At 34.3% G+C, this 27985-nt stretch overlaps 4 protein-coding genes and 1 long non-coding RNA gene across 7 annotated transcripts in view; 1 reads left to right on the forward strand and 4 right to left on the reverse strand.

Moving 5' to 3' along the window:
• The window catches only part of LOC119074151 (protein prickle-like), a 70898-nt gene that overhangs the window by 23179 nt on the left and 19734 nt on the right, over positions 1-27985 (forward strand). For 2 of the 3 annotated variants that reach the window (XM_037180153.1, XM_037180151.1), the window contains exon 3: positions 26913-27342. In XM_037180153.1, coding sequence (XP_037036048.1) covers positions 26935-27342 — 408 coding nt within the window. In that variant the 5' untranslated portion in view covers positions 26913-26934. Of the gene's footprint in view, positions 1-17800; positions 18241-26912; positions 27343-27985 lie in introns of those variants that run through there. The other variant, XM_037180152.1, reaches the window with a different exon arrangement.
• Positions 572-2307, reverse strand: LOC119074154 (ranBP-type and C3HC4-type zinc finger-containing protein 1-like). Its single transcript, XM_037180157.1, has 4 exons — positions 2005-2307; positions 1493-1943; positions 1294-1419; positions 572-1231 (listed from the first exon to the last, which is right to left on the reverse strand). The coding sequence occupies exons 1-3, from the start codon at positions 2287-2289 to the stop codon at positions 1409-1411; spliced, it is 747 nt and encodes a 248-aa protein (XP_037036052.1). The 5' UTR covers positions 2290-2307; the 3' UTR covers positions 572-1231; positions 1294-1408.
• On the reverse strand, positions 15379-17349 carry LOC119074153 (mitochondrial import receptor subunit TOM70-like). The gene is made up of 2 exons (XM_037180156.1): positions 16684-17349; positions 15379-16568 (listed from the first exon to the last, which is right to left on the reverse strand). The coding sequence occupies exons 1-2, from the start codon at positions 17030-17032 to the stop codon at positions 15850-15852; spliced, it is 1068 nt and encodes a 355-aa protein (XP_037036051.1). The 5' UTR covers positions 17033-17349; the 3' UTR covers positions 15379-15849.
• Positions 18757-23276, reverse strand: LOC119074152 (probable 2-oxoglutarate dehydrogenase E1 component DHKTD1 homolog, mitochondrial). The gene is given in 16 exon segments (XM_037180155.1): positions 18757-19037; positions 19102-19187; positions 19249-19537; positions 19539-19612; positions 19679-19831; positions 19894-20208; positions 20270-20372; positions 20430-20633; positions 20636-20699; positions 20757-20914; positions 20976-21197; positions 21252-21365; positions 21427-21500; positions 21561-22111; positions 22185-22308; positions 22620-23276. Coding segments are annotated over 16 exon segments (2757 nt in total). The 5' UTR covers positions 22738-23276; the 3' UTR covers positions 18757-18929.
• Positions 25005-25605, reverse strand: LOC119074155. The gene is made up of 2 exons (XR_005087146.1): positions 25264-25605; positions 25005-25198 (listed from the first exon to the last, which is right to left on the reverse strand). It is a non-coding gene; the product is annotated as an uncharacterized LOC119074155 (long non-coding RNA).

A 27985-nucleotide genomic window follows, 5' to 3' on the forward strand; every position in this document is an offset into this window, starting at 1 on the left:
CGGATGAATTAAGAGTCACAGTACATTTAAGAGTCTTGATATGTCTCTTAAGACTAAATGTTTGACCCTTTTGAATAATTTTTCACTGCATGAATTGTTAATGTTGTCAGGGCCGATTTTTTGAGTTTGTTGGTAATTCTTATAACTCCTTGATGAATGGTTTTCGTGAATTTATCGTCGAGAAATATTATGCAAAACAGTAGTGTTTGTGTCATGCAACATAAATTATCACTGTCCTACTCCGTTCAATTCTCAATTCAAATAGGCGACTATTCAAATCGTTTATTTGGTGTGACCTAGCCAATTGTCGATAACTTATATCTACACCTAGATCCGAGGTAAAAACTTCGAAGTCCCTATGTTAAACCACAGGTAACACCACTTCTTTGTACATATTAATGTATCCAGCAAATCACATTCCTAATCTGACAATTTGTCAAATTAATATTTATTCGACACGATCCGGGACAAGTATCTACTTTTTATGAACCACTTTAATTTTGGTATAAAGAAATGAAATTCAAAACCCAGCAGCATAAATGTCCAAAGTTATTTTATTGATATTGTCCACTTAGTATCACATAACGTAAAAGAAATACTCTCTGACCAATGTGTATTAAATTTCAAACAGAGAAGAAGAAAAAACGGTTATTTGTACCATCATGACACCCTCTAACACACCATCGTTCTCATAAATATTTTGTGTTTTTGCCACACTAACTGGATACCCGTGCATGTACGAACACAATGTACGAGCATTCAAACTATTACGAGTGTATAAAACTTACCTTTTCATTTCATAAAAAACAGGTGTTTTTTGTGTCGTAAATGATGTGCCGTTTGTGAGTCTCATGAGCCAAATAGCTTTCTAGTTTATAGACCACCTGTCGCTATCTAAAAATTTGTTTCTTGTTCAACGATACTTTATTCCACATGTCGCACAATTGTATCTGACTTTTTAGAGTAATTGACTATGGCGCTGTATGAAGTTCACATTTAAGTTTAAACAAAATAATTGAAAGTATTCGATATTCTTTACAATAATGGCCAATCAATGGCAATTGTTACACGTCGGATCACATCGCTTTCCATTCAATAAACACTTACACCCTCCACTGGTATCCCCTTTCCCACCCGCTCCCCAGCGTGGACCTTTAGTTGCCCAACAAATTTCAGTTTTGCAAAAAGTGCATTGTAGCCAAGAGCATCCATCTATCTTGTTAATCAGCGCCTATATTAGCGATTTACGTAATTAGTTTATCATTGAGTTGAATATCTTTGAAATAAACCTACCTGACACTTTGGACAATTCATGGCGTCTCCTGTGTTCTTCAGATTGTCGATGTATCGTTCTGTCATTTTAAAACCACCGGTCAAAGAGTCCTGGTAGTCTTCACAAGTTTGATTTTTATGTATTGCCTGGAACGTCATAAATAAATCTCAACATTTCGCAGTGAACTATTATAGTCTATTGAGTGCAAGGAATACCTACTTTGCACTTGTAAACAATTTGTTTCCTTACAAATCTCACAAAACATTTGATCAACTTCCGTCTCAATTATCCCGAATCCTGGACAATCTACGGTTTTGCAGTGGAACGTATTCGCAATGCTATGCTCAGCGAATTTAAGTTTCCGTTCCAAAAATTTGTTGTAGATTTCAGCCGATACAACGGCGCGTATTTCGCGTTCCTGTATAAAATTCTCGCAGTGAGATAGATTGCCATCGGTAAAGGGACATTTTACGGATTCATCTTCGCTGTGAGAAACAGTGCTGGTAAAACATTCCAAACAAAACTCGTGGAAACAATCTCGAAGTCTAATTCCTGCTAGAGCATCGCAAGGAACGAAACATATTGGACAATCGAAGGCGTGGACATTTCGTATGTAGCTCAGTTGATCCATCATCGTCAACAAAAAAAGTTCACTTGGCTCCGTAGCTTTCTGAAATTGTAGGAACTCCAGTTACATTCCGCTGAGCGAATATTGGAATGTCTTCACTCACCTTGATTCCAATTTGCTTAAATTTTTCGTATTCATCTTTTGTCACCAGCCTTTTAATCTCAGAATCAGTAAGAAAGTAAGCACAACGTTCGTACGATTTTGCATAAGGGCAACGAATTTCGGGATCGATATTGATTTTGATGGTTTCACGAAGGCAAGGTTTGCAAACATGGTGAGAGCATTGGCTTAATTCAATACCCTGACCAATGGGACACTCAAGACAACAAATGCCACAGCAGAAATCCACTTGATTCGATAGTATAGATGCCCTCGAAGACGTTTGCATTTCGTCTTGCTGCGAATTCGGAATCTACCGAAAATGGAAATGATAACACAAATTTAGACGCGAATAATTGATTTACTTGCAATGGTTTCATCCAGCTTATTCATCCCAACCTCGCTTAACGCCGACCGAATTTCGATCTCGCTTAAATTGTTCCCACAAAAATCAGTTCTGCTATCGGCCTTGAACTGGCACATCATTCCAAAGTTCTGGTTCTTGAAGTAGTAGTCGATGATGCATTCCTTGCACACAAAGTGTTTGCAACCTTTGGAAATAATTCCATCTGTTCCAGAAAACGTTCGCTGACACCTCGGACATTTAAATTTTTTATTCTGCGACCTTATCGATGCATCACTGTTGCTACTGACTGACGTCACTGCTTTGGCAGAATCGGCAGAATTAGCGACAATTTCGAAAGAGCTGTCGCTGTCAGACAAAACGATAATGTCCATTTCATAAAATCAATTTAACTGTTTTCCTAATGTCGCGTTAACTTGAGCCTCACTTCTTATAATCTAACACAAGCTTTGAGAACGACCGACCAAACCGTAAATTCATTCGGATGAACTTATTACTCAAAATGTGGACCACAAAATAGTGCCCGCACCAAATATTTTCACAATTTTGTGTCTTCTATAATTTGATGATTAAATCGTTGAGCAGAAAATTTGATGAAATCATTTCAAAGATAAGGCAACTTGTAAATTCTTAGCCATTATTTCTCAGTGGCATTGACATTACTGTGCTCCTACAACTGAATTTTGTTGGAAATAAACAGAGTTATAATGTTTGTCAAGATAATTCGTCACTCGCAACAGTTTTTGTTCGTATGAGTAATTGTCCGCTCCAATATCCCTTGCATGCACTTGCATTTACTCATATTGTTATTTAACATTCTAGGCTAATAAATTGAACAGTCTTGACGGATTACATACCCTAAAAGTAATTCATTCCTTTTAGGGTATACATTGATATTATCCATGATATTGTAGACCTCTTGTTCCTTTATGTATTGAAGATAGACAAAGTCAAATCACTTTGATGAAATTTCCATCTCAGCAGAATATTGTACTGTAGAATAATCTATTTATAATCGAGAGACTTGGAGAGAATCAATCAGTGCAGTGAAATCGCGCTTATCGTTTGAATGTAATTTTTTGAAAATTTATCGGATTGATTTTCTCGATGTTAACGAATTGCATACATAACACATACGCAAAACACTACTTTAAATAAATGACAAATTGGCTCTTTTAATGTATTACACAATTCATTGATAGGAAAAAAACAGTGTATACATTTCATGTCGGTCTCAACGGCCAATTAAACTCTATGATCGTTCTTCGCGACCATTTATCGTTATCATAGCCTTATTAATGATGAATATCACAGATAATATCATCAGAATAGAAAACGGAAACGAAACTAATGTATAATTTTATGTTGTAATAGGGAGCGGAGCACCTTTTTTTCTTTGTAACGAAAATTACGGTAGTAATGAAGATTTTACTAAAATTATCATAAATTAAAGGGAATTAAGTCAAATTTTTAAAACAAAGACCCAACTACACACAATCCTCTAAAGAAATATAATTTTGCGACTACAAAACAAAAGACAATAAACAATTGAATTACGCCTGAAATTCTGGCTTACATTCTACACGCAGATTTAACGATCGCTTTTACACGATTAGAATGAACGGCAGAACAAACATTATATACTATAACATTTTACACAATCTATGACCGAAAAGAGTACTTTTCATCTTTCAATCGGTACCTACCTGCGAAAACTTGGAAAAGCGAATTAACCTGTCACATATCGCTGACGATGACAAAAATAATGACAATCTCTGGGTAGTATGGTTCCTTATATAGTAAAATGGTTGTTAAAAACATTGAAGTACAAGATTTGAAATCAACAGATTAAAATTACTTTAATCAATGGAATTAATAGATCCGATAATAAAACTGGTCGTATGCTTGCTGTCTGTAGGTCGTCATTGGGCTTGGTGTATACATACGTTTATGTACCAGAGTTAAACCACGAATCATCAGATTTAACATGAATGTTTCACCTCGTCCACACACTAGTTACGTAAATAACTATTAACCGACAACGACACTGCAATAACTAAAGTTTGAATCATGTATTTGTGCTCCTTCATACTTTTTAATGCTATCATCTATTTACACCCTACGACAAGTGCAGCCAGCGTAAATATTTTCATTTTAATACCCACATCCTGTCCGGTTTATTACCAATTTTTGAAATCGTTTTATATACAATGAATGTTTTGCCTCGGATTTTTATTTTTACTTTTACTAGAAAAACAAGTTGGATAATAATATTTTGTTCTGTTATTTTCCACGTTTCAAAGTTATCTTTCCTCATCCTTTTGTTTTGTGTTCTTAGTGCGTACGGTATCATATAACATACAACAGCCTAGAGTATAACGATATAAAAGAGAATCGTACCGTATCAAATAAATGAGATGTACATACGAAAAAAAAAGAATCTGAAAGGGATTGCAGACGATTAAAAAAAACGTCAGGTTTTATTGATTAAATATCCATCAGCGCCGGTCCCTGTTTAACTCTGATTGTTGATGTTTGTTTTGATAAATCCGCTTTTATTACCACTTAATTATGGATATCTGATGTTTCGTCATATCAATGTATAATGTAAATTATGATATGCTGCCGTGGTATGTCCGATGGTATGTGTTTTCTTTAAAATTAATTAAATTTCTCTACCAGTGAAGAAAGAAATAAGATATCTCACAATGTCTGACAAATGGTATAATAGAAGAGCGGCCCAGATTTGGAGCTTTGGTGCTTTCGTTTTCCATTACAGTTCACAGTCTTATCAAATTAAGTGTTTGTTGTACATCCAAACCGTAACAATCTTATTATGTTTTTGTATTCTGCATTCTTTTAAACTATAATCTGCAAATAAATCGGCTTGAAACCACTTCTAAAGCCGAACCGAACATCGAGGAATAACTTTTATTCACATTTTCTGTTGTTTTGAAATTCTTTCAAAAACATTGGCTACACCTGTATGTATACCGTAACCGTGGAGGAACTGATTTTGAAATGTTTTATCGAATAATGTACACATAATGCTGTCTCAGCCGTAAGAATCCCAACGAAGATTTTATCTTCTTAACTTGTCATGTTATAATTATTAATGCAAATGGTTGGCAGCAAAATTTTATATTCGTAATAAAAAAAACTCTTTTATACGCTATGCTACATCGTTAATGGAAATGTAATACAAAATATTTTTTAAGACGTCGATTAATTTTATGTTCCTTATTATCTTGTTCTGAATATAACAATCTCACATATCAGATATAGGTATACTTACTCTTCAAACGTTTATAATGTTCCTGCTACATAGTCTGACGTTTGAAATAAATTTCGTTTCGACCAGCAATTTATTATGAGTACACTAAGCATTCAAATTTGGAGCTGAAACGTTTTGTGTTGTGCATACCCACCTCTGTAAATGAAATTTTCACTTTTAATAAAGACATAATCAGGTGTGCCATACGAATAACGTTTATTGCAGTAAGACAATACCATAGTGGTTAATAAATCATCTCTCAGTTCTAAACTTCCACATCACGCTATATATAATAAAGAACGGTCTAAAAAAATGGTAGCAAAATAGATGAGAAATTTATTTTGTAGGTTACATGTCGGAATTACACAGAGTTGTCTGTATACATCAAGTCAATCCGTTTTTATCAATTAAGTTTTGCGACCTTAATAAACAGAGGCGCAAACAATTTGATTAATTCCAGAAGCCACTATCTAAAGTGCCCAGACTTTTTTTTTTTAATTTCTACTATCGTGTATAACTCCAGTTTTGTTCGAAAGCTAACAGGCCACATAGATCAACATATTCATCAGAATTATGCACATCGAATATTTTACCGTGTGTGCATTTAACCGATGAATTTCATTATTTAGCCTCTTATGCCGATCGCAATAACTTATGCCCACACATAAAGATATAAATGTCCTATGGAATCGAAGTGAATCGAATGCAAAATCAAAATTTGAATAAACCAAATTGAAAATATGCAATCCACCGTCTGAAACCATAAAATGTTGTATACCATCATCATCATCATAATACAAAATGAAAATGCATAAAATCTGTATAGCCGCATTAAAAGCGGGAAAAAATGTATTTATTTTCATAAAACATGTTTCAAAACAATAATTCTATGTCACTTATACGGGCCATTTTTATCAACAGCATTAGAATTAATCAAAAACCGTCAATAATTTTAATGTAATGCAGCGATGCACATAATCCAACACTGATCTCAACATTATTATAGCTTTTATATGTAAATAGGACTGGTTAATTACTCCTCATCTATGTAACACGTCTGTAGTTTTCTGTTTTTTATTATTTTTATTATTTGTAGCGCTTCAACTCTCTTCTTAACATATCCAACTCTTTTCGAGTAAGTCAACCACAACGATAGCACAGCACGGAGTGTGGTAAATGAATGTAAAAAAGAACTTGGACTAGACTTCAGTGTTGTTTTTAGTCGAGTGTCTTGCTAAGAATTAACAAGAGCGCCGGACTTAACCATGGTTGGTATCCTCATTCCTATCTAGCTTAATACTTGACATTGATGTCAGAGCTTATTAAAAAATTCCTTTCAAAGCCGATATTTACAGTGCTTATACGTGTAATGATGAACGTTACTCTATGCTCTATAATAATTATTTTTGCTCGTATTTTTCCATCGAGTCTATTATTACTAGGTAGACTTTTTACTTTGCTATATTTAATGTCTATGAGAAAATATATTGTAATTATTAACTCGACCATTATTATAATTAATATTTATTGTAACATAAAATTCAAATGAGCATACACGCTAGAACAACTCCAGTGAGCTCGTCATATCATATAAATATGAATTTAAGAGCTGATATTATACGAATAATATAATGTGGAACACACTCACATTGCGTGCATTGAATCTGACTCTAGCAATGTGTTTCGGTTTTTTTTTTCGAACTAAAATATTTCTTTTCTGGATCTTTTCCGCATATGGGATGAAAGAGAAAAAAACAATTAAAATCATACAAAGAAAATGTATAACATAATTGAATGACAAATAGGCGGAATTTTCGAATTCCATTATCATACACGGAACATTTTTTGGTGTTTTGTTGTTTGATTTTTATTTAAAAAAAAAATTGTTTCAGTTTTTTAATAAACAAAAATTATTTTTTATTCGTTTCGAAAAAGCTTCGTGAATCATGATTCGTGAGTGCGTAGAACTTGTTAAGTGATTGGACACATTTTTCTTCAGATAATGATCGTTATTTATGTTGCTAAAAGAATAATATGTTTCGGTGAAAAACGAAACATTCAAATTGAATGGTTTTTTGATGGGAACAAAATTCTTTCAATAGACTATAGACGAAGCAATTGTTTGAATTTAATTTAAAGCAATTTTTCCCGCCGAATGACACTACTAAGACGTTCTCGTTGAATATTTATTTCGCTTGTAGTATTTATTGGCGTAAGGATTGATTTCCACTTAGAGAAAAACACTCCGTGTTGCCTCTGTCCAGATAAACCCTGTCTCTTTTCCATTGTTTAAAGTGCGGATAGTAACCAGAGTGATTTTTTTGAATCATTTTCGGGAATTTATCAACATTGGATATGTACGCTGCTAGAGATACCTGTTATCGTTTACCAAGTTCTGCGGAGGCTTTAAAAAATTAGATGTGTTAATGGAAGAAGGAGAAAAAAAGCTTGTAGAATTTGAACTGATTTTCAAAATAGTTGAATTGACCCGGCCAACGCTAGACTACTTACGGTTGACCATAAGTAGCCCCGTTTTAAACATCGTACACGACTGCGTCACACATTACCTAATTTACAAGAATTCGAGCTTGCATGTGCTAACGTTGAAAATGTGCATTGTATCAAACCTGAGGAATCAATCAAAGATATTTTAAAGGATTGCAAAAAAATTGAGAGATTCAGCTTGGATTGAAGACCGATTACCAAGGAATTTTCTTGCAACAGAAGCTAATTATTTACGCAGCGTTGAGCTACTCAACATACACAAATTCGACGAACATAATTTGACATTATTTTTCAAGTACAATCCACAAGTTGAGAAATGTGATTAAAATTTTTTTTTAACCAAAACCGGGATGATTGATAAAATGTTGGGCGATGAATCTACTGAATTACGAAAGATGAAAAAATTAGACTACTGGTACTCATAGCATAGATAATTTTAATCAACAGCAACGGGTTCGTTTTTTATGGTATCGACGATCTGACCACGGTCAGCAAGTCTTTAGCTGAGCATTTATGAAATTTTTAGAAACTCATCTTGACTGTTTTTAGTGACTCTCTCCACGGACATGCTGTGCATTTCTTTCAAAGTTCTTTTAAACATTTAACCAATATTATTAAATTAAATCGAATAATTATGTTTGTTAGCATGTTCCAATATAACCAATTATGAATACAATCAAATAAAATGTTTTTCTATTGCTACATCTTCGATTTAAAAAAAATCAATCTTCTCTCTTAAGTTCGACCTAAAACTTGATTCACCAGCTTGTAAAATAATCAACAGTAGATGCTACTGTTAAGTCACCTGATCACAAATTGACAACTTATTTTCCTTCTAGAAGAAACCTTTTATTTATAGAAACTGTCAACGATCAACTGTTTAGCCGCTTAATCTTAGGATATAAACTGTAAAACATGCAACTTATCAAAACGTATAGTTTGAAGCTTCCATAAAACGATAAAATGAAATTTGAACCATCATCAAAGCCAATTTGGTTTAACAGTAAAACGATCGTTTCATACATATGCCTTACGCCTTAGAATAAATTTTCAGAATTCAAATTAGCATCGAGAACGAACGCTAGGTATGCTACTTATCAGGAAGAATAATTTGATATCACGATTTGTTGCTATTATGTGCGTGAATAATCTGAATCAAATATAACGTTATATAAGTTAGCATTATCGGTAATAAAGCTGTGTGTTCCTATATGAAATGATATTTATACTCTCCGGGCCATTAGACATGCATTATAATATCATGTTAATAAAATAATTATTATTAAACCACTAATGTTAATAACATTATTAACCGGGCATCAAGTACAGAAATGTAAGTCAGATGAAATTTTATTTATACCAGGGAAAAAAATAGAAAGAATTTCGTATTAGAAGTCATTAAGATTGATTATACGGTTCTTTAAGTAGTTTATCTGTGTCATTACAAGAAGAATTCCAATATTTTGAATATAAAAACTTAATCAAAGAATGTTTCAGTATGAATCAATGCGTATGTGTGTACAAAAAAGAATAAGAAAGATTTCAATGCATTTCAATCTCGTCGTTTCAATGGTGTAGAATCAAGTCAAACAATTCCGAATGTTTCCTTTTGATCAAACTGGTTGTGCGTCGGTCATTTTTATTAAAATTGTCGGATCACATAGCATAAAACACACATTTACTGTCTGTTTATGAAAAGAAATTATTCTAATATCCCGAACCAGTGAATACATAATCATCACGCATTCCAACAAGAAAAAGTTTCTGAACACGAAAACAAAAGAAGCGAAAGAACTTAATTTCTCATATAAATCCATTGATTTATGAACCACATTTCAATTCAGATTCGATGTATCGAAGTCTTAGCGGTAAAATTCAATTTATTTGATTAAAAAAGAAGAAAAAATTAAATTAAGATTTTAAGCGATTATGAATTCAGAGATGGTGATGATTTTTAGCATAAAGTTTGCTCAATAGTTTTTTCATTCTCATTTTCAAATATGATAATTTCGTGCTGACTGTTACCTTTTGTCATTGATGCCTGATTGACAAAGAGATAATCTATTCCATTCACAATTATAAATATTTGTTAGTTCAGCCAATTAAATTCGATAAAGTGACCTTTTATCTTCAATCATCAATGGCTGTTTTACAGCTATCACCTACTTGTGCCGAAAATTTATATTTTGACAATAAGTCTGTCTCGGTCTCTCTTCTTCTTAGAATACTTGCCGTCTGTGAAAGAGTTTAGCTAGACTAAACGACCACTCAGACCGCTCTACAATATTGCAAAAATGTTATTTATGTCGGTTTACAAATTGGAATTCATAAGTCACCTCTCCATACACGATATGTATTAAACGGCGACTTACAATGTTTACCTTACAATGATATCTTCAGTTAATTTGCAAAAGTTTTTTGACGGAATAAAATAAACAAAACTGACTGGCAATACAACTAATTTAACTCAATAAAGTCCAATTAGACAAGGTCATAAAAAAAATGAATTTATCAATTCCGACGTACTTTTTGTATAAATAAAATCAACAAAAGGACATGAATTGGACAAAACTGGGAAATCTAGTTTTAGAAAAAAAAACTGTTTACTCAATCTTAGCACAACATAAATATCGCATCGCATATGACACTATTGTCATAACAATAATTTTTCATCATTTGCCAGATTGTCACAATTTTACATTTACCTTTCAACATTTACCTGTTCGAGCCATGAAGAATCGTAAAATCGTTGCCATCTATTCCAATGCTAAAAGATAAAATTGCATTTTCATATCACATTTATAACGAAGGTACAACTTTTCATTTTATCAATTTCATTCGTCTACAATGGAAGCGTGAAAGGAAACGATATTTTTTGCACAATTTAATCGTATTCTTCAAATGAGAAAAGTAAAATATTCTTGATGGCTTCATTTATATGGCACAGCGTGTAGTAAGAAATTATATTTTTTATTTAAAAAACACAAGTGGCTAAATATGTGACAGCAATAATGAATTTGCACGTTTTATTTTGTGCGAACTTTTCCAGAGAGTTAAAGCTATGGAAATTTCTTTTGATCTATACTTTCAATTGTGTCAAAGAGTTGCTGACCGGTGTATATGAAAAGGGAAAACTTGGTTTTAAGTAAAACTTGAAATGCAAATTGGGTCTGCTGAATCATTAAATTTTGTGGTAGGGTTTATTGGTTGATATAATGTATAATTTTTGCGCTTTTTAATTCACAAAAAAGACTTTCTTCTCAAGTTAATGAAGTCGCATCATTTAATAAGGACAATTTGCATGACCGGAATTTAATTATCATATTTTCTTGATGAAGCAATGGTAAAAACGACATACGAAAATAAATGTTTGTCCCACCTGTTTGCAGCTTCTTTGAATTGTTAAAGCATACTGGAGCTACCGAGGGGTGACGCACTTCCATTTAATCCATTTAATCCATTAAATCCATTAAATCCATTAAATCCATTTAATCCATTTAATCCAAAAAAAAATTTTTAGTTGTACCGAAATAATTAGGCTACACACCTGAAAAATTTGTAAAGTAATTGCGAAAAATAGATTTGCACGATCCCCAACTCGTTTAAGTACTCGTGAGGTATAGGAATTTTTTTTTGTTAAAAATGGTATTAAATTTATTTAATCCATTTAATCCATTTAATCCACTTTACATCAAAAACTACTAAAAGTGGATTTTTTCGCTTTTTAACATTGTAGTGTGAGTTGTAGTAAGTGGTTCGATCAAAATCAACAATTTTTGAGACTTTTACAGTATTTGGTAAAATGAAGTTTTTTCCTATTTAATCCAATTTTTATTCCATTTAATCCATTAAATCCATTTAATCCATTTAATCCATTAAATCCATTTAATACCATTTAATCCATTTAAAAATTGTACTAGGTTGCTTTTATCAGAAATAATGAATGTAAGATGCGAATACTTTCCCAAATGTGCAATTTGTGATCCTAATAATTTAGAGAATCTGGTGAATGGAATGTGAGCTTGTGTTTCATATATTATTTAGTAATTGCTCTGAACAGGTCATCAGGTCTACGTGAACCTGATTCAAACAAATTTGAACTGACCTGATTTTTCCTCAAACCTGATTATAGAGATGAGTCTGACCTAACCTGAAACCTGAACATTTGTGAAATTCAGATTATCTGAAACCTGACCAGTCAGGTTTTGTTTTAACTAGATTCAGGTTAGGTCAGGTTTGTTTTCTAAAATTACCTGACCTGAACTTAAATTTCAGCTAATAGTGATTTTAGGCTGCTGTCGACCTATTCTGTGCTTTATTTTTACCATTTAATTAATTTACTTGTACCGCTACGGTAAGGAGCTATTCCAACGATAAGAGATTATCTTAATTTTCTCCGATAAAGATTTATTGCTACAGAACTTTGACACAGCAAAAACCAGATAAATGATACAGAGATATTTGAAGGGGCGGCTTCCCACCATCACCAACAAGTTTATGTGAAAAAGGCAATCAAATATCAATTGAGCCGGGAAGTGTCATGTTGAACTTAATTTTGTTCATTATGAAGTGTTATATTGAGACAAAGGAAAATTGATAAACTTAAGATGTAAAATACCCTCAAGCATTCAGATGTTTCCTGTTGAAGGTTGTGTAAGGCTGTACAATATTTTTCGTATTGAATTTTATGTTTCAGCCGTATCCACACTTGAATACATTTTGTAAAACCGAATGCCATTTCAATACAAGATATCTATCGTGATATTAAAATTTACTATCCCATAACATTAAATTATTTCACGGTTCAAATCCATTTAGGAAATATGATTAATGAACCTTTCGATCCTATAGTTGAATATTGAATGTGTACATTGAAGATGTATGACTGGCTTAAGTTTTAGTCGCGTTATGGATCTATTGCTTTTTTGTTTTTATTTCTTTTCTATTTTTTAAATATGGGATGACGTAACAGCTCTAGTCATTTTATTTATTTGGTATATTGTTGCTTTTCCATTCGCATTTGAGCGGTGTATGTTTGTTTCATTCTAGCGTGCTGACAAAGCTTAATTAACTAAAAACCTTTCTTATACATCTGTTATGGTTGTAATGATTGCTGCACATGCCAGATTGATATTCTTATTCAGAATGATATGGCTCTTTTTCATCAAATGTGAAGGCACTATTACAAGACATTATGATGCATACCCAGATGTTTTCCGGACCATTAAAATGTGATTTTTTTTCGGCTTTGTTTCAATGTTGTTCCAAATTTTACGTTTTCAATGTTAAATACACAAATCGTGTTATTGAAGCATTTAAATTTTCGATCGATTATAAATCGATTAAACTTCATTTTCTAAATTCGAACCCATTAAACAAGATGTGGAAGATCGAACTGTTAACTGGTTTTTTTACTGGAAATCATAAAACATTTTCCATTTCTTCCGAATGCTTGAGCAATGTTTTCATTTTTAGTTCAACGTCATAATTCATATTCACAACACATAAATTTATAAATATTGAAATGCAACAACACGCCGTACATGATCAATGAACATGATAAATTTAACATACAATCAACAAGAATGCGTGTTCGAATGGAGTGTGGAGTCAAGATAGCCATTGATTGAAATATGATCCTTTTCAAAGTATGAAATGATAACTGAACTAATGGGTACATTGATCCAAAAAAAAGTTTGCTATGTTCTCAATTGAACGAGTTTAATTAAGTGGAAAATGATGACCTCCCTCAACTAACTAGTTTTCATGATAGCTAGAACATCGATTATTTTACGCTTTGTTTTTATGCACATCATCAGATCTAATACGCAAGCGAATAAAATTTTATTGGCGACTGCTCGTCGACAACGATGCAGACTAAATCGCTGCGTAAAAAATCCGTTCAGACGTTTTAAAATGCTGTCGAAAATTCCTTTTGATCGATAAATTTGCGAATGTCGACTATAAAATAGGCGCTAGAAAGTAATCTTTGATGCTTATTAATAAGTTCATAATGATAATGGTAACAGCCAAGTGAAAGTTTCGGTCCAAAAATCGTGTTAACTTGTCTATAGGCAAGACAAAATCCATTAAATATAAAAAATTGAATTTAACAATCAACATGTCAACGATTCGGTTGGATTAATGTCTTAAGTATATATATGTTGAAGGTATGTTCAGTTCATGCAGCTTTTTATTGAACACTCATCATAATGTCATGCATTATGTGGAAGCAATAACAATGTTATATGGCATGCTTGTAACACTAACATTTGATTTATGGAAGCATTTGCCGGGCAGTCTTTTAGATGAGGTATGGAAAGTCTTAGAGTCGTTACGATATTCGCTATGGGAATTATGTGTACTGGATTTGAATCAATTGCCAATTTTTATTGGAACAAGTACTGGGCACGATTTCAATCTGAGTCATTGATTAGCTAATGACGAATCAATGTTTTCAACGAGCTACAAATCAATCTTTGTTAACAGAAATTTTATTACACTTAGGTGCATATAATACAGTGCTTCTGTTAAACCCTCAGTTATACCACAAACATTCTCTGTTGTAGAGTGAAACACGTGAAATTTTGTTGCTCAGCACTCAGCACGTTTTATGTTTTAAAAAAAATCTCCCTAAGGGAGGCGCTTTTATGTTCAGTTTTGTCGGAAATAGAGAGAATAATTTGCTTTTGTGACAATGTTTGTTTCTGTGCTTTGTCCAAGAGGTTGATGAATAAGTAAATTTAAAGAACCGACTTGTTGGGGATAACATGAAGTTAATTAAAAATGTTTCATTTTTAAATCAACCTTTCAATTTAGCTTTAGTTGTACTTCGGTGTATTGAAATTGCTTCATTTCTATTTTATGCGAAGGTCTAGAGGTTACAGTTGATTTGTTTATGGAGATTGGAAAAGTTTTCATCTGCCTAGAACGATAATTTCCCATTTATCTCTCTAGAGCATTTTCGTTTATCTCGATATATCTGTTCTCGGCAGATACTTTATGCACCTTTTTCCAAAATTGTTATCTTGGCTGGACCGGCAATGCCCACACGTCTCGATAACAATTTTGGCAAAGGGTACATAATCTTATATTGTTTGGAAAAGAAGTCTCGCATTTTTCGTATAACAAGAAGAAGAAAATTTTATTTTTCAGTCAATTAATCAACTAAATGGACAAAAGTAAAGTTTTACGAATTAACAGTTCAACATCAATCAAAATTAAATTTAAAAACATTTTTTTTCAAATAAAAAACTAAAAAAAAGAAAGAAAATTCGACAGAATTTGAAGGAAAAAAATATTTTGAGTCAACATCGACCACTCACAGCCGATGCCAATAATCTTGGCGAACAATTTTTCTGAGCAAATTTTGACGACGTTCAAACATTTCCTGAAAGTCGGAACGTTGCAAAAACGAGTACAATGCTTTAGTAGCCACTTCAACGGCTTTTCCGTATTCATACGTAGTTGAGCTGTAATAATCCAGAAGGCCTTCCAATGAGCACGGATCGTCTTTGTTGAGTTCAAGCGATCGCTTAAAATATGCTACACAGGATGAGTGTGTGGGCTTTAACATACCATAGACGGAACTCATCTCAGCCATACGATTTGGTATTTCTCTTTCAGCCTTCTTCAACAACTTCTTAGCTTTCTGCGTTTCGTTTGATTTAGCGTAAATGACAGCCAGACACATTCGCGGTTCGATCTCATTCGGAAAACGGTTCATTAACTGTTCCATTCTTGCAATTGGGTTTATGACACCGAAAGAGTTTGTTGAGGGGATTCGATATTTCAGCCAAAGTTAGCTGCAAATGCAGTTCGTACACGTTGGGAAGGAGGGTGCAGCAATTGTTCAATTCTTTCAAAAATTTTGGATTGCTTTGCGAGAGTTGCAGCAGTGCTCCACTTTTAATTATGTAGACCAAGGGATTGTTTTTATACTTCTTCTCCAATGGCTTTAATTCAGCGCTAGCTTCTTCAAAATCGCCTTTACGGTTGTACATGTTCGCACGGCATAAAAGTGCGTTGAACTTTATGTTTTCTGAGGTATTTTCATCCAAAATGAGCTCGTTCATCCGACGCAAATCTTTTGGATATTCACGCTTCGTGTTCGATGGTGACGTTTTAGCTACTGTATTCATGTATGCTCTCAAAATGAAACTTTGTGCTAAATGGTTTCCTTTCATAGCTTCCTCTTCTATGCAGCCGGCCATGATTTTGTCTATGTTCAACTCCTTCAAGCCTGCCATTGCTTTAATGTAGCCAATGTGTGTTTCGTTATTCGGTATCGGAACACTTATGAGATCAAGAATTCCAATATTCTTGATAAACTTGAGTTGAGTTTGGATGCAATGCTCACAGGACAACTCCTCAGCTTCCATTTCAAGGTACGCCATTTTCCATTGCATTTCCGTTGGATGTTCGTCTGAAACAATTGTAAAAATCTTGGTCAGCTTATGATACAGAGCGGCAATGGTTCGGGAACAAGCATTATAAAAAACGGAAATTTTAAAGGTTTCGGCCTTGAAAAGTGCACTCACCAATTCGAGTCAACAGAAAACATACCATGTCTGTGTACGTTTTATTTTGGAATCTTTCCAAAATGCAGGCCTGCACAGTGTCCTGAAGGGCACGGAAATATTTTCTCTCAGCATTGTAAGCTGTGGCTCGTCGATAATATGCTTTCGAATAGTGCTCGTTTAACTCAATCGCCTTGTCAGCATCCGAAATAGATCCATTTGGATCTTTGAGGTGCATTCTAGCAGCAGCACGATTTTGATAACATACAGCCAATTCAAGGTTGTACGACCGTTCAATATTTTCGAATTTTTCGATGGCATCATCATACATTCGAATGGCCGCTGCGTATTGTTTATTCTGGAATTTCATATTTCCATCGTTTTTGGCCGCAATCGCGTTATTGAAACTTTCATTATCTTTTACACGATCATTTGGATTGATTTGATTTAGATCGTTCGGCAGGAACACAAAAAAACCGATTTGTCGGCATGAACCGATTTCTCTTTCAGAGCTTCATTTAAATTTTCCATTTTTTATATGGAATGATAACACAAGAAAAATAACGTAGACGAACGTCGAATGTCTAGTGAACAAATTACAAATGAACTTATGATGGTAGATCCTGTATTGTTGCAGCTGGAAAGTCGTACAGAGGTTACAATCAGATTTTCCTTCCAAATGAGAAATTATTTCATCAGAATAGTTAACGGGATTATGCAACCGACATGACATTGTAGACAATTTAGAGAAACGCGCGTTCATTTTATCAAGGCAATTTCTCTCTTGTAAGGCAAATAACTATCATCTGATTAGCTCAATATCTCCTGTAAGGGAAATGACTCGGAAATGACGTTGTTTGATTGGATTGATTATTCTATTTTTTTCAACTGATTCACACAAACAATCACATCTCCTTATACGTCTTTGTACACGGACTTTAAACCTAGCGCGTGCGTGTAGCAGCTTCAACCGTATACACAAGTATAAACAGTTTTGATTGTATGTGTGCATCAGCTGACAAACAGATGAAATAAAGTCATGCTGAAATTTCACAGACTCTAACTCTAACTGCATGTTGTCGCTGCAAAATTTTCATTGTTCTGAAACCGGTGCTGGTATTAACAGTTGAGGCCAGTGCTACATAATCACTTATTCATTCGAAATTCTACTCGGCACATCTTTCAGTCTTTGTTAAAGCGCGTTGTGGTTGAAATCGATTTTTTTTTTTGTAATCTACCAAAGCACAGAATGTTCTCAGTCATTTGTGGAAACTATATAATCCTACTCTTGTTATTAACAATATTTGCACGTATCCGATGTAAATTGCGAACGAAATAAGCACTCAAATCACCACACACTTTACATGCAAAATTAATTTCATGCGATAGCGTTTTTCGATCCGAATGTGAATATTATTAAAATCAAATGAAGAATGAATATCGCAGTGATGGCGGCATTTTTTACCACTGAATCCGACGTAACACGGGAGATAATTGATTGCATTTTGTTATATATATACGTTTCTACCGTCTTGTTCGCTTAACATTCGATTACAGTTCAAGAAAAGAAATGATAAGGTAAGGCCAAAGAGTTCAGTATGTAATTTTGCATCCATGAATAGAGTGGTAATAATTTAAGTTAATTACGATACAATTGAGGCATTTCTTGGCACAGACGAACATATAAATTCGGAATAGCCTTGGCTAAACATTAATTAGAAAATTAGACCCAACGGGTTCGCGATCATCCACAAATATTCTTATAGATTCATGAAGGTAACTTGTAAATACTTCTCTATGAATCTGTGGATTGACCATGTAAATTCTGTAAATACTGAATAATCAGGCAAGGTCTTACAGATTATTAAAGGTCCCATGAACTAACATCGCTCGAAACGAATTCGATCATCGATGTTCGATTCAAAACAAATTCACTTATCACGCGATCCAAAATCGTTACATGTTCTTGTCGCAACTTATAAACCATAATTGGAGTGTGTGTAAGATGTCACAAAATATTAATATCTCATTGCACGAACGCATTTATCGATCGCGTTTGTCCGTATCGCTGAAAGAGGTTCAAAACAAAAATCGTTTTTACGTTTCGCTTCTTTTTATCATTAATGCTGATCGGCACATGAGAATTTTAATACATTAAATCAGGCGTGCCGCTCAGTTTTACGAAACAAAACCGTTTCTCAACTAACACGTTCATTGACTTTGACCATAAAGTTTACGATTTACACGGAAGATTTGCTTCATTTTAACTATACAATTGTGAATGGGCTCCTGACCACATCAGCTGCTTCAGCTTTGTGCCATAACGATACGCCAACAGCTGGTGTACCACCCTCTGAACGTCCGTAGTATTTGATCTGCAAATCAAGCACGATTAATAACTAAACGTTATCAGATATTGTCTATGGTCACTAGCACTACCTTTCGTCCACACATATTTTCAAATCTTGGCTTCACGAACGTCCATGCACCCATATTTCTATGTTCTTCCTGACTCCATACAACGACTGGAATTTTAAATAGAATCATTACACGTTTGACTGAATACACCACGATGGGACAACTCACCATGTGCATTTTTATACTTTTCCAATTCTTTGTTAATTTCACCAACAGGGAATGGGCACAACGATTCCACGCGAATAATCGCCACATCGTCGTATTTCTTTGCCAAACGTTCGTCGTTCAATGCATAGTAATGTTTGCCACTGCAAAGGATGATCCTTTTCACATTGGCTGGATTTGAAACTACATTGTCACCAATGACTGGTAAAAATGATTTTCCCGGTTCAAAATCAGCAAAGGAGGATGTCGCATCGGACAGTCTGAGTAGGATTTTCGGTGAAACCACGATCAAGTGGCTTCCTGAAATTTCGAATTATTTGTCGGCGAAGAGCGTGGAACATTTGGGCAGGTGTTGTAGGATTGATAACTACATAAAAAATAGAAAAACTTTGAATCGGGTTGATCCCTCAACTGTGATCTAAACCATCCAAACCTTGCATATTAACATCGTCTCCATCTGGAAGAGTTTCCTTAGAGTCAGTTTGTTGGAGGAATCGCTCAATGCGACAGGAACTATGTTCCGATGCCGCCCCATCATATCCATGAGGCAATAGAATGACCAGTCCGGACGAGTACATCCACTTTGCTAAATAGAAAAATCAATGAGCTATCAACATTATTATTAAATGTACTATATTGCACTCGTACTCTCTCCACTCGCGATGAACGCATCGAATATTATCTGAGCTCCGTTGAAGAAATCACCGAATTGAGCTTCCCAGATGAAACACGTATTAGGATTGTCGATTGACATTCCATATTCAAAGCCTAGAACCGCTTCTTCAGACAAGATACTGTTTGCTACCTCCAATTTTCCACCGAATCCACCTTCCATGGCATTCAGAGGAATGAACATTTCATTGGTTTTTTGATCCACTAACATTGCGTGTCGGTGAGCGAATGTGCCTCGACCAACATCTTCCCCACTTATACGAACATTGTACCCTTGATACATCAGGCTGCCTAAAATAGTTCTGGTTTAATAAAATCAATTTTCATTCAGTTTTTACAATGCAGAACACACCCATTGCCATTGCTTCTGCTGTAGCAAAGTCAATCTTTTGGCCTTCATTCAATTTCTTTATTCTTGCATTCACATGAGTTTTGAGTAGGTGTGGATGAAGGTTCTGCAAATCGAACGTTAATTAGACTAGATCTCGTAATTCAATGACACGGATATTTACAAAATCTTTTGGAATCGTTACACTTTTCTCTCCAATGTAACGAAGTAGACTGTAGTCAATTCCAGTATCCCATGTGGTTACATAACTGGACGCCTGTTGTATGTGAGACCATTGTTTCTTGAAATAATACGCCTCTGGTTTGTATGAATCAGTTGCAGAAAGTTCAGGAGTTCAAAAATGCAACATGTTCTTTAACAACGTCAACCAAATGGCTCTCTGGTCGTCACATTTTCGTTAACAATTTTTTCCGAATAAAGATCTGGGACGGACCTGATCGGAGTTAAATGTAAATGGTGGCACAATTTTAAGGTTATTCGAATAATTTACTTGCGCGAGTGAATTATTTGATACATCGAAGGGTTTGTAATCGTCGGATCATCCACCTCGTTATGGCCCCACCGACGGAAGCAATTTAAATCTATGAAAATGTCTTTCCGGAATTTTCGCTGATATTCAAAGGCCAATTTTGTGATGCGACACAGGCTCTGGTGGTCCAGAACAGTTAGACAAAAAAATATCGAAATATTTCACTTGATTTGATTTTACCTCTGGATCGTCGCCATTGACATGAAAAACGGGAGCTAGAATACTTTTCGCTAAATCCGAATTGTATCGGCTCGTTTTCCCCCTCTCCGCTGGTGTTGTAAAGCCAATTTGATTATTAACGATCATATGAATTGTACCGCCTACGTCAAAATGTGGTGTACCAGCCATCATCAGCATTTCTTGGTTAATACCTTGACCGGCAAATGCAGCGTCACCATGTAGCTGGAAAGATCAGTTTAAAAACGAATTGCAATGTAAAGTGCAGCCTTTAATTACCTGCACGTTAAGAATGGTTTTAGAAAACTCTTCATCTGCATTACTACCATATCCGCCTTCCAGGCACGTTTGTTGTTTAGATCGAGCTTTTCCCATTGAAACTGGATTTACAGCCTGGGAACAACAATTCAAAATCAGATTTGAAAAGATCTTTTAACCGAAATGAAATATTTACTTCTAAATGTGAGGGATTATGGCAAGTTGAAATGCGTATCGTTTTTCCCTTGTAGGTGAGGTCGTCAGAAGTGTCTAGAACGTAAGAAGAAAATGTTTAGCAAGAACAACGATACTTGAAGTGTATCGACTCACGAAAATGACTAGCTATGTCGCACATGGCTTTCGCATCACTCGGAAATTCTGGATTTCCTCTAAATTTATTAAAAATCTTTGCCGGTCTAGTGTTCAACATTGTCGTCAATAAATTCAGTCTCCCTCTATGCGGCATACCCAAAACAATATGACTGATACCATCATCGACGGACAACATGAATAGTTCTCTGAAGAAAGCCATCATAGATTCGGCACCCTCTGCTCCGTATCGTTTAACCGTCGAAAATTTAGTGGCTAAAAAATTGTCCCAAGCCTGTGATTTTAACAATAGTGCAGCAATTTCGATTTGCGTTTCCTTCGGAACAGTCTCGCTCATTATTCGTTCGTAGTTTTCTGTGAGCCATTCCTTTTCATATTCGCATTCCACATAAGAAAATTCAGCGCCCACCGAACCACAGTAGGTTTGCTTCAGGTGATTTTCGATGTGTTTAATTGAAGATTCGGTTTCAGTTGTGGTCAGTATTCCTTTGAGATTGACATTATCACTGTAATTGAGGCCATAATGTGCTGGTTGTAGTTCTGGAATGTAACTAATTCATACGATTATGTAGCCGGGTACATTGTATTTGTATACGAATAATTAATCTATGTTTGATTGCAAACCTTTCAATCGGTTGATACGAAATTGAATTGATGTTTGCCAATCTGTGACTGTGTTTTCGGTATGCTTCTACCCATCGATATGTATTGCTATTTCGTTGTCTCGCCTCAAGAATGTCTTGTGGAACTGTTTTTATTTATTGGTAATTAATGTACAGTTGTCAACATTGAGGTAATATTTTAATATTCTTAATCTAATCAGCTAGAAGACACTATCTTACAGTAAGAGATTGTTTCTATAAATAACTTATCACAGAAAGATATGTTACTTCTGAATCTCCTCGGATACAGTACCTTTACGAAGTATTAAGTAACTCTATATAAAAATGAATACGTGCGACTTAATGATCATCTCATCAATATATTTCTTAATAGTGGATCTCACTATATTCCCATTAAATTTTCTAAAATGAAATTCAATATTTAACATAAACAAACCTTCATAGCTGACTTTTGGCTTCTTTCTGTATCCATAAACACCTTGTTCACTTTGATATGATCGAACACTTGTACGTAAGACAAAATTTGCATTTCTTTTCAGACAATTCGTGTACATTTTCAGTAAGAATTTTCTTTAATTCCGCGCGACACAATGATTTTATGTTTTCGATCACAGATAATATTGACATATATATAGCAACCTCGATGTGTTTTTTCTGTTGTTTAAATTAATTTAAATTGAGCACACATCGAACTCACAACAGGGAAACACTTGAGAGAACTAATAGAAATACCAAAAAAAAATTCGTTAAACGAAAGTAAACGCGAGTAACATCGAACGCAACGATCGGACGATTATGAACATAAGTGAAGGTATACACTACACACTGATTATTAATGGAAGAGTATGTTTTTGATATTATGAATGTGAACACAACAGACCATGAAAAGATAAGATTATTTTTTTGTTTCTATATATGAAGGGCCTTTATTGAAGGCACAACACTTCGACTGCATGGTGTATAAACACACACTCTTTCACATAAAATGTTAACGGAAATTCTTATTTGTAAGTCTCGTTCCTTACAACGAAAACATTCTGAGATCTGTTCAGCCAGTGTTCACTATACGAAAAGAAAGTTTCTCGCATTGTTATTGTTTTCGTTAATATCGCTTATGTGTGGACGAACGTATAAGTATTAAAAGTATGGATGTATAGCTGATAGCTCAATACGGTTTCTCAGATGTTTTTTTTTGTCGATTGTGTTATCAACAAAAAAGCGTGCCTCCTATTTTCGTTTATTTTTAAGAGATAGTAGACGAGCGGCCTCTTGGAAGTCCACCTGCCCATATCATCAAATTTTATGAATGAAAGAATGGTGTTTATATACCAGTGGCATATGTTGTCGATGAAACACGAAACAGTTCTCTGCTAAGTCAAACCATCTCCTTATTAAATTATTATAATTTTTATCAGTTGGTGAAATTATGAGAGTTTTAACATGTTACAGACGGCAAGCACATGACCGTTTTTATTATCGGGTCTATTACTTCCATCGATCAAAGCGCTTTCAATCTGTTGATTTCAAATCTTGTACTTCAATGTTTTAACATGCATTTTACTTTACATATATATGACTATATTACCCAGAACTTGTCATTACTTTTGTCGTCGTTATCGATAACAGATGAATAGCCGTGTGTGACAGGTTAAAAACCACTTTTAGATATCTACAACCAAGTTTACATTCTACATGTTAGCTTTCGATAAAACACTTGGAACAGCGTAGGAGTAAAAATCATTGCTTTCTGCGAAAAAGAAATCTTAAGAAGATTAAGTGAACAAATTCGAAATTAATAGCTTTTGAACTGTTCAAATGTTTAAATGTTCAAATGCCTTCACTTCATCCAATTCAAATACTATGAAACGAAGAGCTCGAAATCACTTTACATTCTACAAAATTCAGTTCCAAGATATCATTGCGATATAAATATACAAATTAAAATCGAATGAATTACGAAGAATTTCTTAGTGGCGGCATTTTTCTCTGTTGAATTCGACAGATTACGCGAGAGAATTGTGAGACTCTTTTCTGTGTTATTTACAAACAGAAATATACTCACTCAATGTTCAGTTAAAAAGTTTGCGATAAGATAACAAACCAGAGCAAAGAAATAAAATCACTCATTTGATGCAATTAAATACATTCATAATGATGGTGTGGATTGATTTACGTAATTTTATAAAAAACAGGATCGAAATGTACTGGTTGAAGAACATAAATTTCAATTTGTGCGAAAAGAAAACGGTTTTAAATGCAAGAGTACGCAACAAAAAGACGAAGAAAAAACTCACACGTGAAATCGAATTGCATTCGCATCGGTATTAAATATTAAATGCGAGTAAACTTTAGCTGATGTTAAACCAGAACATTTTTGAGAATTTATAGAACGATAATTTAGTTTTATGTACCGGAATCTTAGATTTCCCAGTATCAATTTCAAGGTTTAACAGGTTTTCGATAATTAAAAGGTATACTCAATGGAAATATGCGTTCCTCATCAAAAATATTACTGATGCTTAAGTCGATTGTGACTCATGCAATTCAAAAGTTTATACTTTGATCTGTCCTTTGGCTTGGTTTTCAAGATTAGAAAACAAGTTTCTACAAGTAGGCAGAAACATCTTTCGGTAAAATAAAATATTCTAATGTAGAACTAAATATCAGTGGCTGAACGACGAAGTTATCATTTTATAGCCACTTCTGTCGGATTATGCATTTGTAATTCGTTACAAAAATTTTCCACTTTGTACTTTGCATGGTTAAAATTCCTTTTGCGATGATTATTAGTGTGTTTCTACCGTATACACAAAAAACTGACTTTGCTTCTTCTAATTGATTTTTATTACGGTTACATAATACAGAAGTTATTGGAGTGGACACTGTGATAAGCGACAGTGATCAAATTTCAGTTGCAGCATCCTTCCTTTCCTTTTTCTTGTGTCTTGCACGGGCAATTGCACTGAGCATCACACTTGCATCCAGTGCCGCACTTTGTGGATGTGCATTGACAATCTACATCAAGAAATTTTTAAGTTATTTAAAATTCGAATTCATCGTTCCAGAGAAAATAAACTCACTTGTTCCACAACCTTTGCAAACCATTTTTATGAAATTCACTTTCTGACACAACTAGAACTCAGATAAGATACAAACTTTGTATTATATTCTTGTTAGTTAGAACGTTGATTCTTTAATGGAACATGAACCGATGTCCATCAGTCATTTATAGTCAACTTAAAACACAAAACCAAACCGTTCACAGTTCACATAATAGCACCCAGCACCGTAAATTGAATAATAACAACAGTTGTACGGTGTGCAACAAATAACAAAAAACAAATTAGATTGTCGATATGGAATTTCATTGGTGCTGGTTGGAATAAATGTGTTAATTCGAGTTGAGTCGGTCTGCGTGCAAAATAAACACATTTGAATTGATATGAGAATATTTTATGTGAAACTACGCTTCGTTCTATAATTGAATGTTTACTTTTATGATAAGAATTAACCGGTTGATTGATTGTAAAGGGTTTAATTACCTGATAATGAATTCTAATCGATCAAGACAAGACAACGGTGTTGATGACCATTGAGTGGAAAAAAACCAAGAGTTAAAACTATTTTCGTGGGAACTTTTACAGCCAAAATACATTTGTACTATCTTCTACCCCTACACCTGTTATTTTTTGTTTCATTACCAAGCCTAAATCATCATTCAATTTCTTTTCGATTGGCTTAGGATGGATTGAATCTGATAATAGTATGTTACAGCTACATGAAGTATATAACGAGACGTGTACGTACACGAGAGCTTGACCGAGTGGTAGTACATTTCGAGTTATATACTTCATTTAGCTGTATTATATTTTACTATACACGTATAGTAAAAAAAAGGATTTTAGAGGGTTTTTTTCGATTGTACACATTCCACGGGAATGGTCCTGACTCCCTCAGACAGTTGATGCGAGGAATGAACTAGACCTCGTCCAGAACAATATTTTTCTTCTTTTATTTCATCATTAATTGCTTGAAAATTCATTAGTCTAATTAGTTCTACATTTAATCTATATAAGGCCAGTCATTCAAGTCCTTGCTATGGATTTCACATTTAAAGAATATAAATTCCATTTAATATTTCGGTTGCTGGTCCAATGAAAACAGTATGCAGATTTTGAAATCCAGCGTATTAGCGAAAATCTATTACGTGAATGTTATGAATGTTATAATAACCATGGTATTTGCACAGTATGAAAAATGTATATTTAAGCCTCGATTTACATTTTCATTTTATATGCATCAAATTTATAAATTTCATGCTCGACTATTTTTTCTGTGTAACATTTTTCAATGAAAAATCGATAAAAACAAACTTACAAAATGTATAATAATCGAATGAATGCTGGGAATTCATATTTTGTCAATTTATCATATTTTGCTGCACACCACATACCAATGTAAATAAAATACCAGGAGTCGTTAATATTCTGATTATATTGCAGTTGGATTTAGCAGGATTCGCAATATTAAAATTTATAAATTTACAATGAATTATGGCTATCATGCTTTTCCAATATTTTATTTTGTTTTGTAAAAAAAAATATTTCAATTTACTACATCATGCTCCTCATGCTGCATTCTCCTCGATAAATTTTATTTTCAGAGTTTTTGATTTTTATAAAAAGAAGACGTTCAATAACGACATCCATTTTTTCCACTTATTTTCCAGGCCCGTAAGACGATCATTGCCAATGTCTTATCCCCACCAAATGCCGTCTCCATCAAAATCACATCACGGAGTCATTCCATCATCGACAACATCATCGTTGCCATCAACTCCGCAACCAACTTTGCATCATACACAACCTCCGCATCAACATTACCAACATCAAACGCTTTCTTATCAGCCATCTTCCAGTTCATTACCCCCAGCAACCGAACGTTTACCCAATTGTCCGATAACATCGCAAAAGCCAAACATTCCATCGAAACCATCGTCATCGTTTCAGTCCCAAATATTTCACCCGAGCTATCAACAAAATCTCATCGGCGGTGCACATCAGCTGGACGTACAACAGAGACATTCACAGTCGGACGATGACAGTGGATGTGCACTGGAAGAGTATACATGGGTACCTCCTGGATTACGACCGGATCAAGTAAGACATTTTTTTCGTTCTTCGTTATTAGAGTTTATTCTACACATTCTAAGCGTTGTGCTGTTGTGACTGCAATAACTGTACGTAATTATACGTTCGCACATAACTCTCCATTTTTGCCATTACTTTTTCTTACATCGTATGATTCAATTATATTTTCCGAACACGTTCGATTCACCCCCAACCATTTTAATGTCAACGCTAGCATATCTCCGTCTCTGCTTTGATGTTTATTATTTTAATACGAAAATATAAGTAGATTTCGCTACTCTCAGGACGAGGGAAAAAAATTCGCTACACTTTCCCACAGACACAAGCCGAATAATTCATACTTAAAATGACCACGTGTGTTCGAACTTAATTGAATCTGGCGATTATTTTTATGATAACGAATGAATCTGTGTGGCTGGGGTTGGTTTTTCCGTGTGTACTAAAATGGCTAATAAAACTAGTGCCGGAATGTAATATCATTTTCTTTCATTCTTTTTTGGTGGGTTGTACTGTTTGTATAGAACTTTGGTATTCTTTGTTAGGATACAATTGAATTATGGTCGGGGTTTTATGCGACGAATTAATGCTCTGGTTCGGGTTGAATGTTATGAGGGTGACTATTGATATGTTGTTATTGGTGAATATTGTGCTT

The sequence above is a fragment of the Bradysia coprophila genome, unplaced genomic scaffold (genome assembly GCF_014529535.1).
Source record: "Bradysia coprophila strain Holo2 unplaced genomic scaffold, BU_Bcop_v1 contig_138, whole genome shotgun sequence".
Taxonomy (NCBI): Eukaryota; Metazoa; Arthropoda; class Insecta; order Diptera; family Sciaridae; genus Bradysia; species Bradysia coprophila.